The 14770-nt window shown below is 36.0% G+C and overlaps 1 protein-coding gene across 1 annotated transcript; it reads left to right on the top strand.

Annotated features, from left to right (window-relative positions):
* The first annotated feature begins 2233 nt into the window (after positions 1-2233).
* LOC132293512 (probable ADP-ribosylation factor GTPase-activating protein AGD6) lies at positions 2234-6381 on the top strand. The gene is made up of 3 exons (XM_059791030.1): positions 2234-3239; positions 3336-3392; positions 5574-6381. The coding sequence occupies exons 1-3, from the start codon at positions 2451-2453 to the stop codon at positions 6078-6080; spliced, it is 1353 nt and encodes a 450-aa protein (XP_059647013.1). The 5' UTR covers positions 2234-2450; the 3' UTR covers positions 6081-6381.
* The last annotated feature ends 8389 nt before the right edge of the window (positions 6382-14770 follow it).

The following is a 14770-nucleotide window of genomic DNA, read 5'->3' on the forward strand; positions in this document are numbered from 1 at the left end:
TCATTCTTTATATTTAAAAATTGTTTGAAAAATCAAATATTGCTTTAATATGGAACGGAAATTCATATACACATACATACAGTATATACACAATCGTACACTGTTTTGCCACTTGTAAATTGCGGTTGTCGTCGCTCTCCAGTTATACCGAACTCATAAATGAGAATACTTTGGTCAAATCACCAGATCAGCACTAAGCATGGAGTTAGTCACGCTCTCTTAACTCCTTCACTAGTCACCACCATCAACTAAAATCTCCCTACAAATCTTAGATCTTAGGAGTAGTTGAGATTAGGTTCATCTCCACGTAATATATATATATATATATATATATATATATAGACACACACACACAAACACACCTTAATTTTAAGCAAACTCAGGCTTATACCTAGCCAAAAACTCTCAACAATCATCCTCCAACGATTGTTGCTGAAATGACTCTCTCTATCTTCAACTCAATGCTCCAACGACTCAACTCAAGCTGGCCATTGCTACTCTACGCCGCAATATGGACGACAATATTGACGATGACGGTGGCAGTGGCATCGTTCTCGCCGGAGTTCTCTTTTATTTTCGCCATAACTCCGACCTCTCCCTTCTCTCAAGCTTGCGGATCAACGGAGTCCGTGAGGCTTCCAATTGATATTCCCACGGAAGTGTTGTGTTTTCCGGTTCACATGTTCAAGAACAGGTCTAAGGTGGACTGGATTGTCCCTCCAGTTTTTGCAGCTCTAATCGTCGCCGTTTCGGCTTACGCTGTTCGAGCCATGGGTTTCTTGCAGGTGGAGGAGGACGACGATCAGAATCCATTAAGCTAGCTAGCCTTTGGAAACAGAGTTTTGCTTCTATTCCATTAATTTATTCAATAATATGTATGGAAAAAAAAAAAAGAAAAGTGTTTGAATTAACACTAGGGTTTTGGGTTTTCTTGCGTATGTAGATTACATTGATTTCTCTTTGTTTTTCCCCTCAGGAATTTATGATTTTAGGAGTTTTAAGAGTTTAATGTTGTTTCACAGTAATGGTGTTTCTGAAATGCAATATTCTTCTTCTATTTCTGTTACGATGTGTGTGTATATATATATATATGTTGTATGAATTGAAGTAACACGTTATGGGCAGTGTGACTGGTAAACCTAATGTGTTTTTTAACAAAAATAAAAAAAAAAAAAAGGAAAAAAGAAAACTAACATTTGGTATAAGAAAATCATCAACTTTATCAGTCTTTGCATAATTTATGGACGAGGAGGTTTTAATCTTTTGGAGTGTTTTATTAATGTAGTGGACCCCCGACAAGTAATGGAGTGCTTCATATAATAATCAATGAATATGACTTAATATTTAGACTTCTGACTAATTAGGGGCACAAATGATAAAACATGCCACTAATGAAAATGTGAATAAATAGTATGTAACAAAAATATATATACACTTAATATATCGTGTGATATGATATCTCAACCGTAATACCTATAATTCTCAAAAGAAATGATGAGAATTTGAGTTAAATAGCTTTTGAAGCAATAAGAACAAAAAAAAAAAAAAAAGGAAAAAAGAAGAATAGGTACGTATATTATACAACATATATAAAGGAATGTTGTAGTCTTGGACTTTAATTGATTTTAATAATAATAATAATAATAAAAGTTACTTCCTTGGAAAATAGTCGGTCTCAACTTTACTTTTATAAAGGTAAAAAGAAATAGAAAAGAAAACTTTATTTGTATAACATTTTATTTTTCTGTTTTTTCATATTATAATATTGAACAAATTTTATGTGATTATGAGGTATGAAAGTAGGTTTATCTTAACTTTCCATAAATAAAAAAAAAAAAGGAAAAAAAAAAAAAGAAAAGAAAAAAAGAGAGAAAGTAGGTTCAACTACCCTATTGTTCAATATATGAATCTCAAGGACAAGGATTTTTGTGGGTTATACAATGGCCAATAGAACCATATACACCAGTTGTAACCCCCAACTTTAGAAGGTACATTAATCATAATTAATATATAAATTAACAAAATTTTAACGGATTAACTTTAACGTTACACCAAAATTAGTCACCACCAGTTTGTTTTGATTTGTTTTTTGTTGTTTTTTTTTTTTTTTTCCTGCTCCAAAGTACACGCCACCGGTTCTCCACACCAAACTTTTTCACATTTTTTTAATTTTAATTATAATTATAATTATAATAATAATTATTATTATTATTTTATGTTTTCCAAAGTACACCACCAGTTCTCCACACCAAACGTTTTCACGGTGTCGGTGATCCCCACAATTTCTTTTCCAGAAAACAAATACCTTCCTCCTCCACCCTTTTTCTCTCTCTCTAAATTTCTTTCTTTTCTCTCTTTAGATGTATATATTTCTTCCTGTTTAGCATTCTCACAGATCCGATTCCGATTCTCCGACCCCTCTTCTCCGGCCTGATCGGAACCTCCGAACAATGTCGGCATCACGACGGCTCCGCGAGCTGCAATCTCAACCGGGCAACAAGACCTGCGTCGATTGTCACCAAAAGAACCCTCAATGGGCCTCCGTCTCCTACGGTGTCTTCATGTGCTTAGAGTGCTCCGGCAAGCACCGAGGCCTCGGTGTTCACATCAGCTTCGTCCGATCCGTGACCATGGACTCCTGGTCCGAGATCCAGATCAAGAAAATGGAGTCCGGTGGCAACGAAAAGCTCAACGCCTTCCTCGCCAAGTACGGGATCCCAAAGGAGACCGATATCGTCACCAAGTACAACACCAACGCTGCCTCCATCTACCGCGATCGAATCCAAGCCCTAGGCGAGGGTCGATCGTGGCGTGATCCGCCGGTTGTGAAAGAAACCGTAAGCCTAGGTGCGAGCAAGAACAAACCGCCGTTGAGCGGTGGTGGTAATTCTGGGGCAAATGGAGGGTGGGATAGTTGGGATAATTTGGATGATGGAGGGTCCAGGTCGTCGTCGGATATGAGGCGGAATCATACGGTGAGTGATTTCAGGAGTGGCGGACGCGTTCCGGCGAGGTCGAGGTCGAGGTCGACGTCGAATGATGATATATATACACGGTCGCAGTTGGAGGCTTCTGCGGCCAATAAGGAGAGCTTTTTCGCCAGGAAAATGGCGGAGAACGAATCACGGCCCGACGGACTTCCGCCTTCGCAAGGCGGGAAGTACGTCGGATTTGGATCGAGTCCAGCTCCAATGCCGCATAGCAATTCGCAAGGGGATGTTATTTCCGCTGTTACTCAGGTAAATTGTGTCTCTAACTCTGTGTATGTATATGATTTAGTTGACATGGATGTAAAGTATTGATGTTTTTCATATATTGATTGCATCCCTATATAGGGATTTGGTAGGTTATCTATGGTTGCTGCATCTGCCGCGCAATCGGCTGCTTCCAAGGTATTTGAGGTTTTATTTTGTTTAAATAATCAAGTCGTATGAAATTTTTTTTTATAGTTTGAATTCTGTCAGTTTATGTGATACAGGTAGAAACTAGTGATTAAGATGATATGTAAATGATTTGTAGATTCAAGCTTGCTTATTTCCTAGATACGGTCCAATTCTCTCTCTGGTTCCTATTATCTTCACTCTATCCCTTACCCCTTTGTATGTTCTTCACTCACTGTGTAAACACCCACCTCTTCACATTGTTTTGCAAAGGGTCAAGCTCCGCACGGGCGAATTGATTTCCATATGAATTCACTTTATACAGCTAAATTTGTTACAATCCCAGTGATATGGAACACCTATATTACCATATATGCCTTTATTACTTACATTATTACTCAATATATAGATTAATTACTTAAACTGTACCTGTGCCCAGCTGTATAGCATTGTTATACTACCATATATATATATATATATATATATATATATATATATATATATATATAATACATGTTTGAAAATATATCACTAAAAACTTAACAAACCATTCATCTATTAGTGAGAAAAATTAACTTATTTATTATATATCATTAATGGAATAAAAAATAATGAATATATTTGCATATGGAAAAAATACAAAATATATATGTAATGACTTTGTATAATTTTATTTAAACCTAATATATAGATGTTCTCAAGATGCTTCCGCTTTAAAAAAAAATTTAGACTTTCTCTCGCTTTCGCTCCCACTCTATGTGACTTAGATTTAGACCCTAGCTAAAGCTTCATCACTTGACCTCTCTCATTTGTTTGTCCTCCTCCTCTCTTTTTGTCACTGTTGGTTTTGGTATTGCTAAATTTTGCTAGATCTTTCCGGGGGAGGGTCAAATAAATGAAGAGAGAGGTTAAATGGTGGAGCTTTTGGCAAGGGTCTAGATCTATGAAGCACGGATACGACATGACATGAATTCTGTGATACATCAAATTTCCAAAAGCATAATATGACAATAAAATATAATGTATTTATTTATATATGCAAAAAAATAATTTTTTATTACTTTCCCATAACTTATAAATGTAAATGTAATCACCCAATTAGATGGAACACAAAGAGAAATAAAAACCCTAACTCAAGAACTTGACTGACCCTAATACATCCCTAGGTAGACTCTGGATTTTCCTTCTTGTTCTCGTGTCTCTGTGTTGATGAGTGTTGACTGTTATCAATTTGGGCTTTTAAGTCTTCTTTTATTGTACTTTATTATTATTATAATCAGACCATGTATTTTCATAAGAATATTTACAATTTGCTCAGAAGTATCCTGCCCTTATCTCAGAATTATCCTGTAGTATTCCAGCTGTATCTGATTTGAAAAAAGAAGTTAAAATTCTGTCTACTTTCCAGCCGTTTCAGACATGGTGTATGGCCGTGTTGGACCACGACTCTGGGAAAGTATTTGTGCTTCCTAGGTCTTGATGTATTGCGAAACAATTGGAGTTAGGGAGGGTTTAGATCTATTTCAAAACACGAGAGGTGAGTCTTTGTACCAAAGTCAACAAGTGATGACATACAAAGGGTCATAGACAAGGGACGGGGTGAAGACAATGGATATAGGTTGCAGTATCTAAATGATGCACAATGACTAACAAAAAAAGGAGGAGACTGGATTTTATAGGTGCTCTACTGACACAATTGTCAGTGGAGGTTGATGGAGAGGATGGGAGGTAGGTGGAGAGGATGGCTGCTACATTTTAAAAGATTTACTTACCTTTTATCCCGGGTAAGCAGGTTAGGTAAGGTATAAGATTTACTTCTGGTTTGTGCTTCCTTTAGTTGGAAAATGAGGAATGCTAGCTGCTGGCAACACACAATTGAATGTAAACACGTCGATTTCATTTCTCAACGAACTGAACTCCTCCCAACATTGATTTCATTTCCCAAGGAACTGAACTCCTCCCATCTGGAATAGCACCCTTTTAGTTGAACATATTTTCCATTATTTCAATCATCAAATAAACAGTTACATAATGTAAAAAAGACCTAACTATCAAAGATTTTGCAAATACCTGACTATGCACTAAACTTCCTGGAATTGCAAAAGTTACCAGATAAGGACATGCAGTTAGTTTGGCTTTAGTTGGGTAGTATCTATAGTGAAACAAGGTGCGTGATTAAACCTTTTCTTACAGGTGAAAGATGGAGGGTACGATTACAAGGTGAATGAAACCGTCAATGTCGTCACTGCAAAAACAACAGAGATTGGACAGAGGACATGGGGAATCATGAGAGGTGTCATGGCATTGGCTTCGCAGAAGGTTGAGGAGTACACAAAAGAAGGTGCAGACTGGAAAACTGATAGCTGGCAACAAAATGAGGGCGAGAGAAATGGGTACCAGCATGAGTTTGCACAAAATTCTAGAGGTTGGAATTCTTCTGGAGGAGATCAGCCGTCATCTCATGGGCATTCTAATTCTGTAAGCTCTGGCTCCTGGGATGATTGGGGTAGCAAAGACAATAGGAAGGAAGAATCCTCAAAGGGGGGAACAGCATCACACAATGGGGATAACTGGGCAGGCTGGGATGATGATTCTAATGATGATGGATATGATAATTTCTACCAGACGGCATCTAATAATAAGGCCGTGGGTCATAATGGGAAATCGGATGCCAAATGGACACAGGGAGGCTTTCTCTAAGGTCTGTAAATTGGCTCAAGTTATTTCTTTTTCCTTTCAGAATTATTTTTTTTTCCCATGTAACTTGTTGGGAAGGGCTTTGTATGTTTGGAAATAGTTTATACATACACACTCGACAACAGCTTGGGGCTGATTGCCCCGACAAAGGAGACAACACTTAGCTTCACAATTTATTAACAATTTAGGTTGCCTTTGCTTGTTTGTAATTATGATGGTAGTTTTATTATTATTTTTTTAAAATTTTAATTTGATCTTGTGTACTTCAAATTCTACTATAACCATAAAATTATATATTTATTTATTATCGGTTCAAATATTTATTGTATTTATATGATTTGTTCCTTTGTCTATGAAATTATGAACGATGGGTAGGATGCGTAGTTCTCATAAACTGGTGATTTTTAGAATCACTACTATTCGTAATGATACTCTTATTGTTCTATCTCTATATATAGGCATGCCTTTCTTGACTTAATGCCGCCTTCTTAAGATCTTGTTACTTTTCTTTCACGCAAATATTCTACTCCCATAAATTTCTATTTAGAATTCTTTTATCTTTATGTAACATTCCATTTTTTCTTATTATTTATAGTATAAGAATTCAAGTAAATATTCTACTCCCATAAATTTTTATAAACTCTTCAATATTTTAGAATTCTTTATCTTTCTGGTAAGATTCCATTTTTTCTTATTATTTATAGTATATGAGAAAAAATAATAAGAGAAAAAAATGAAAGAAAACTAATATGCGTGGTTGAATTTTTAATTCATGCTGATTTTTTAAATAAAAAAACGAATAAAAATAAGTATTTTTTCACCCTATTTTACTAATTATTTATTAAATAATAATCGAAAGAATTTAAGCACCGCCACCAAACCACTTTTCAAACTTTATAATTATTAAGTATCTAATCATCAAAGGTTCAACACCTTTCTCCCCCTGCAGGACACGTGGGTGCGTGAGTTTCTTACCATATATATATATAAATATACTATTATTAAAAGTACACAGAGTTTAAATATAATATTGTGTTTCAATATATATGTTAATTTATATTTATTTAGATTTCCTTTTCAATTTTAACCAGTATATTATTATTGTCAACTAAACAATAAAGTTGTTTTAACTTCATTTGCTTTAACTTCCAAAAAAAAAAAGTTTTTCATATTATTTCAAATTCATAAGGAAATCTAATTAAAGAAGGAAATACAGTATAATATTGTGTTTTAGTATATTATTGTATTACATTATTATGTTTCAGTATATATATTAATTTATTTTTTAATTAGATTTCTTTAGAGTTCAATTTCAATTAATATTTTGTTTCAGTACATTATTGTGTTGTACAAATATTAATTTAATTTGATTTCTTTAGATTTCCTTTTCAGTTTTAACTACTATATTATTATTTTCAACTAAACAATTAAGTTTTTTCATATTATTCAAATTCATAAGGAAATCAAATTACAGAAGGAAATATATAATATTAAAAAATTAAATTACGAAGAAAATCTAATTAAGAAATGATTCAATAAAAGGAATATTTAATAATGTTTTAAATAAATCCAATTTTATTGTATTTCTAAGTCTTCCCTAAATAGCAATTTTACGATAAGTATATTATTGTGTTTTAGTACATATATTGATTTATTTTTAATTATATTTCTTTACATTTCCTTTTCAATTTTTTTTCCTAAATACTATATTATTATTGTCAACTAAACAATTAAGTTTTTTCATATTATTTCTATATTATTATAAATTCTTAAGAAAATCTAATTATAGAATGAAATACATAATATTAAAAAATTAAACTACAGAAGAAAATCTAATTAGAAAATGATTCAATAAAGGGAATATTTAGCAATAATTATAAATAAACTCAATTTTATTGTATTTCTAAGTCTTACCTAAATAGCAATTTTACAATAATATAATTTCTAATTTACCTCAAACGAATTAAAGGTATTCTTCTTCGGAAATATATAATATTAAAAAATTAAACTACACAAGAAAATCTAATTTAAAAAAATTAAACTACTGAAGAAAATCTAATTAGAAAATGATTCAATAAAGGGAATATTCAGCAATAATTATAAATAAACTCAATTTTATTGTATTTCTAAGTCTTACCTAAATAGCAATTTTACAATAATATAATTTATAATTTGCCCCAAACGAATTAAAGGTATTCTTCTTCGTCCTTTTGATTTTGCTTCTAGGTTTTTTCTTTTAATTTTTAATGTCTCTTATTTTCAATTCATTTTCTCTGTTTTACTTTTTTCTTCTTCGTCCTCTTGATTTTGCTTCTACGAGTTTTTCTTTTATTTTTTAATGTCTCTTATTTTTCAATTTCTTATCTCTGTTTTGGTTATAGGGTTTTTCTATTAATTTTTAATATCTCTTATTTTCAATTCAGTTTCTCTGTCTTGCTTCTAAAGTTGTTGTTGTCTTACTTCTAATGTTTGTATAAAGAGAAAGAAGAATCAAGAGAAAAGTGTAAGTGAAAAGTTCGGATTTTTAATTTGGTTTATGTTATCTTTTTCTATTCCATACAAAGTTATGATTTTTTTTTAAAAAATATTCAGTCGGTTACCTTTTCTCTCTTGTGAATTTTTTCAATTCATTTTCTCTGTTTTGATTTGAGAATCAAAAGAAAAGTGTAAGTAAAAAGTTAGGATTTTTAATTTGATTTCTGTTACATTTTCTATTCCATACAAAGTTAGAATTTAAAAGAAAAAATATTCAGTCGTTACCTTTTTTCTCTAGTGATTTTTTCAATTCATTTTCTGTGTTTTCATTTTTTCTTCTTCAATAATTAACTAGTAAGATTTTCTCCATTATGAATTTTTTTAGTTAACAAATTTAATTTTTTCAATTAACAAAATTTAATATTTTCTTTTAATTTTAAATTTCTCTTATTTTTAATTCATTTCTCTATTTTCTAGGATTTCAAGAGAGAAAAGAATAAGTAAAAGTTGGTTCATGTTACCTTTCTATTCCATACAAAGTGTGGATTTTTAACTTTTTTTCAATTCTTTTTCTCTATTTTGAAAATTCAGTAATTGATTAGCAACCTTTTCTCTATTTTGAGAATTTTTGTAATTAATTAGTAACTTGATAACAAATTAATTTTTTTTTAGTAATCTGATTTTTTCTTTTAAGTTTTAATTTCTCTTATTTCTTTAATTTTTAATTGCTCTCATCTCTTTTTAATTTGATTTCTCTAATTGATTAGAACCTTGATAAATTTCTGCAAGTACAATTAAGTTTGTCCATGCGAAGCTATATTATTTTTGCTTGATTATTGTTTTGTTTAGTTTTGGATCACAATTAATTTTTTTTCATATGATCACAACTAATTTTTTACATATAGAAGCTATATTATTTCTCTTGATTATTGTTTAGTTTAGTTTTGGATCACAATTAGTTTTTTATTATTTATACTTGATTATCTTATATAAAAGTTTTTAATAAAAGAAATAATAAAACCGCATTTCTTATAAATATATATTTATAATGACTTCATAAATATTTAAAATGTTAATTACTCAACAAATTTCTAATTAATTATTTATAAAAAAAAAAATTCCTGATAAATTAAATTTTAGATTTTGACCACGTACATAATTTTTAGCTATAAAATAATTTTTACTGGTGTGTGTATGTATATGTATATGTGTGTGTGTATATATATATATATATATTAAGTATCTAATAAATCTGATATATGTTTTTTAGGTATCCCCAATCACGTGTCATTGTAATTTATTCGGAAAATATTTTATGTATTTTTTTTTTATGTTTGGTTGTCGTAAATAAAAAAATAACAAAAAAACTTTTTTTTATTTATTAATTTTTAACTAATTATTTTACACTCCTCACGACCTAGACCTTAGACCTTAGCTAAATACCGAAAAATAAAAATAAAAAATAAAAATATTTTTTGAAGAATTTGTTTTACAAAAAATTGCTTTGATACATCAAATTCTTAATTAAATTGAGTTTTGTGATTGTATTACAAGATATATAATATACTTAAAATTAGAGCTGAAAAAATTATGACGGAAGAGTAAAAATTTGCTCTAGGGTAAGAAAATGAGTTTAGAATTTGAGTGTAAGTTACACAATTTTCTTAAGTAGTGTTTACTTTTACACGCTCTCGCACTAGCACTAACACTAGCACTTACATCCTATTGCTCGCTTTGTGTAATTTAGGGTAGAGTGCTTCACTAGCACTTATATCTTATTGTCACAGGGCTAAATTACACCACGAATTTTTGCCTCTGCAATGGCACTTGGGACCACCAAGTCTCAGCCAACACAACAACACAATACACACAGTATAGAAATATAAAGAAGGCACACACAGTTACAGGGACAAGCCCCAACCTTTGCTCATATTAAACATATTACAAAGGAACATGAGTTCGTACAAGGAACAACCAAGGCTCACACCCTCTTCTCTGTTCCCTCTACAAAGCCCACCTTAGCATTATATATGCCACTCTCAAAACCGCCCATAACTGCCCACTAAGATGATGGATGACACCCCCATCCACCTAGGGTCGTGCTGGCACCCTCTAAATGAGCCAGCACTATAATGCAGTTGACAAGCCCAGCTGCTAGACTTGTTGGCATGTTCTGCTCATGCCACGTAACCACAAGAAGTTAGATTCTGCATAGTGGAGGAAACCACCCTTAACCGCCTGTGTGTTGGTCCACTCAGAATTGTGCCACATGTTTGGGAGGTTACTCAGCACTCCCCCACTTTCCATGATGAGTGGGAAGTGCTAGTAACTTCCCCTAACCAACCGAGCCCACTAAGCCACCACCTCTTGTAACCGCAAGCCATGACTTTATGTTGTCCATGCTCTAGCCACATCTGAGTCAACCTTGTGAACCTAGCCCAAGCCAAGTCCACCAATCTGCACCCACATATATATGTCTCTGAGTGCACGGCGTGCCAAGCCATGCACGCCCGTGCGCACGCTCGGGTGCACACCAAAGTGCACGCCGGCGCACACACTAGTGCCCTTCTTCGCGCGCCATGTTTGAACCCTCATGCGCCCGTGGCTGTACGCCCACCTGGATGCCCATGCGCACGCCGAGCTAGACGCTCGCACACACTATGTTAGACGCTAGCCCGCGCGCCAACCTGCATGCCCGCACGCGCGCCGCTGCACACCAGCGCGCGTGTCGGTGCCCATTTGTTTGCCCTTCAATATCTTGGATGCTCCCCACTTGTGCAACCATCTTGAAGTGGTGCAACACGTGCCCATGCACGTTGGCTAAGCCCTCTAAGCAAGCCATGCCATAGCCCAACCGATGTGCTCAACAGACCCCCCCTAATATAGTCTTATGGAAATCCAGCACTCTGACAGGAGTAAACATCACCCATGCTTGAGGAGTCATAATGGCCTTTCAGACCTTTCCCGACATCCAAATTAAGTGCCGTCTGCGCCAACCAGCTTCTATGGACTCAAGGTACCTCCCATAAAGATCCCGAGTCAAAACTCCAAGTTTCACTTTTCGCCATATTTACGAAAGTGCCACTGGGCACCCCCAGTGCACGCCGAGCATCCTTTTAAGTATCTTGTGTGCACGCTGAGCATCTTGTGCACGCTAACAACCCCCTGAGCAATCCTTATGGCTGTCTAACCAAAGCCAAAGTATTCCCAAGACATGGCATAGCCTTGAAATGCCCATGTCTTCCCTTGGACAACCGTCAAGGGGCTAACAAACCACCCCCACCAGAAGAAGTCGACGCCCTCGTCGACTTGTCCAAGTACTCCCTTACCTGTTTCTCAAACTGCCATAATGTCACATCCCTTTCCCAGCTCGCCTCTGCTTCACTGCATCCTTTCCACTGCACCAAGTAATCAGTTTTGCGATTTTTCTTACTCTGACCCTGGGTCCGGTGAGACAAAATCTTCTCCACCTCCTTGTTAAACTGCAACCGAATAACAGGTGGGGCTCTCTTAGCCTGCTGTCTTGATGTATCTGCAGTGTCCTCATGAAAAGGCTTGAGGAAACTCACATGTAAAGTAGGATGGACCTTCAGTCTCTAAGGTAATTGTAATCTTACTTCAAATGGACCATCATACTTCTGAATCAGCCCTTTGTGAACAGTCTTGCTGCTTATCTTCTTCCAAATCTATGGAGTCAACTTCAACAGAACCTTGTCTCCCACTTGAAACTCTAATGGCCTTCTCCCTTTATCTGCATACTTTTTCATCATTCTCGCAGCCTTGGCAAGGCTGTCCTGTGCCTCTTCCACCATCTCTTGCATGGAACGGGCATATCGATATGCTGCAGGGCATCTTCCACCAGTCCTCTGCACTGCCACCTCCTGTGGTGTGCGAGGTTGTTGCCCTGTTGCCAACTCAAAGGGACTCATTCCTGTTGCTGAAGACCTATGCAAATTATAAGAGAATTGTGCAGTGTCTAGCAACTCTAGCCAATTTTTCTGACTTGCAGTGACATAGTGCCTCAGATATTCTTCCAATAACTGGTTTATCCTCTCAGTCTGTCCGTCAGTCTGAGGATGGTTTGCTGTGGAGAACTTCAGTTCAGAACCCATCAACCCAAATAGCACTGTCCAGAATCTTCCCGTAAATCTGGTGTCACGATCACTAACAATATCTTCGGGCAAGCCAAAATATTTCACCACAAACTTATGAAATAAACCAGCAGCAACTTCCGCTGGGCATGCATGTGGTGCAGCAATAAAAATTGCATACTTGGAGAATCTATCTACAACCACAAAAATAGATCTCATACCTTCCACCTTAGGAAAACCATAAATGAAGTCCATTGAAACTGACTGCCATAGACGCTCTGGTATAGGCAAAGGTTGTAGTAGCCCTGCCTCCTTCTTCTTTTCATGCTTGTCTTTCTGACAGACCAAGCAAGTCTTGACATATAACTCTATGTCATCCTCCATCTTGGGCCAGTAATATGATCTGGATATCAACGCCAGCATTCTATCCACCCCTGGATGTCCAGCCCACTGAGGATCATGCATTTCCCACATTAGTTCCCGTCTCAAACCTCCAACAGGAACATATAATCTACCTCCTCTGGCGTAGAGTAGATTATCTTCAATCCAGTACTTTCTGACTTCACCATCAATAACCTGTTGCTTTAGTTTCTGATAGGCATTGTCGGACTGAGATTGCTCTTTGATTCTGTCAAGGAAATCAGTATACACCGTTGTCAACGACACCACATACTCCTGCACTTCTTTCCTACTCAAGGCATCAGCAACCTGATTCTGCTTTCCAGGTCTGTGAACCCACACAAAATTAAACTCCCCAAGAAACTCTTGCCAACGAGCTTGCTTTGGAGTAAGCTTTTTCTGTGTCTTGAAGTAGGTATTGGCCACATTATCAGTCACCACTGTAAACTTAGTACCCAACAGATAGTGCTTCCATGCGTCAAGACAATGTATCACCGCAGTCATCTCCATCTCGTGAGTTGTATACCTCTGTTCAGCATCCTTAAGCTTCCTACTTTCAAAGGCACATGGGTGTCCTTCTTGGACTAGGACCCCACCAATTGCTCTATCAGAGGCATCAGTATGCACTTCAAATGGCAAACCAAAGTCAGGCAGTCTCAAGATCGGTTCTGTAGACACTGCCTGCTTAAGCATCTCAAAAGCATTCTGGCACTCTTCAGACCAAACCCACTGTTTGTCCTTCTTCAGCAAGTCCGTTAAAGGACTAACCTTCTTGGAATACCCCTTTATAAACTTTCTGTAGTAGTTTGCCAACCCTAGAAAAGATCTCAACTCTGTCACTTTGGTAGGTGCAGACCAATCAAGGATGGCTTTCACCTTTCTCTCATCCATTCTGACATGGCCCTTACTGATCCAATACCCCAAAAACATCACTTCTTGGCGACAAAACTCACACTTCTCCTTTTTGACAAATAACTGAAACTCCTTCAGTTTTGAGAAAACCAATCTCAAGTGTTTTAAGTGATCTTTCAATGACTTACTATAGACTACAATGTCATCCAAATAAACAACAACAAAGCGATCGATGTAGTCATAGAACACATTATTCATTAAGTTGCAGAAGGTTGCCGGGGCATTAGTTAGCCCAAACGGCATTACAAGAAATTCATAAGACCCATAACGAGTTACACATGCAGTTTTAGGTTCATCTCCTTCTGCTATACGCACCTGCCAGTAGCCTGCACGTAAATCCAGCTTAGTGAAGTAGGATGCCCTTGACAACCTGTCAAATAAATCAGCGGCATTGGGCACTGGATACTTGTTCTTCACAGTCACTTTATTCAGAGCCCTATAGTCCACACACATCCGCATTGAGCCATCCTGCTTCTTTTGGAACAACACTGGTGCGCCATACGGTGCCTTGGATGGTTGAATATAGCCAGACTCCAGCAACTCATCCAACTGTCTACGCAGTTCAGCCAGTTCTGAAGGCGTCATCCGGTATGGGGCCTGAGCAGGAGCCCTTGCACCCGGCTCCAGCTCTATCTTGTGATCAACAGCACGTCGAGGGGGCAATTGCTTAGGTAGTTCTGGTGGCATCACTTCTGCAAATTCCTCTAGAATTTCAGCAACAGAATCCGGAACTTCAACAAGCTGGTCCGGTTTGATCTCTATCATAGCTGCAAGAAAGGTAGAGTCTCCCCTCTTCAAACCTGTTTTCACTTGCAA

The sequence above is a fragment of the Cornus florida genome, unplaced genomic scaffold (assembly GCF_030987335.1).
Source record: "Cornus florida cultivar Cherokee Brave unplaced genomic scaffold, ASM3098733v1 CherokeeBrave_3.0.0_Hap2_Chr02, whole genome shotgun sequence".
NCBI classification, from domain to species: Eukaryota; Viridiplantae; Streptophyta; class Magnoliopsida; order Cornales; family Cornaceae; genus Cornus; species Cornus florida.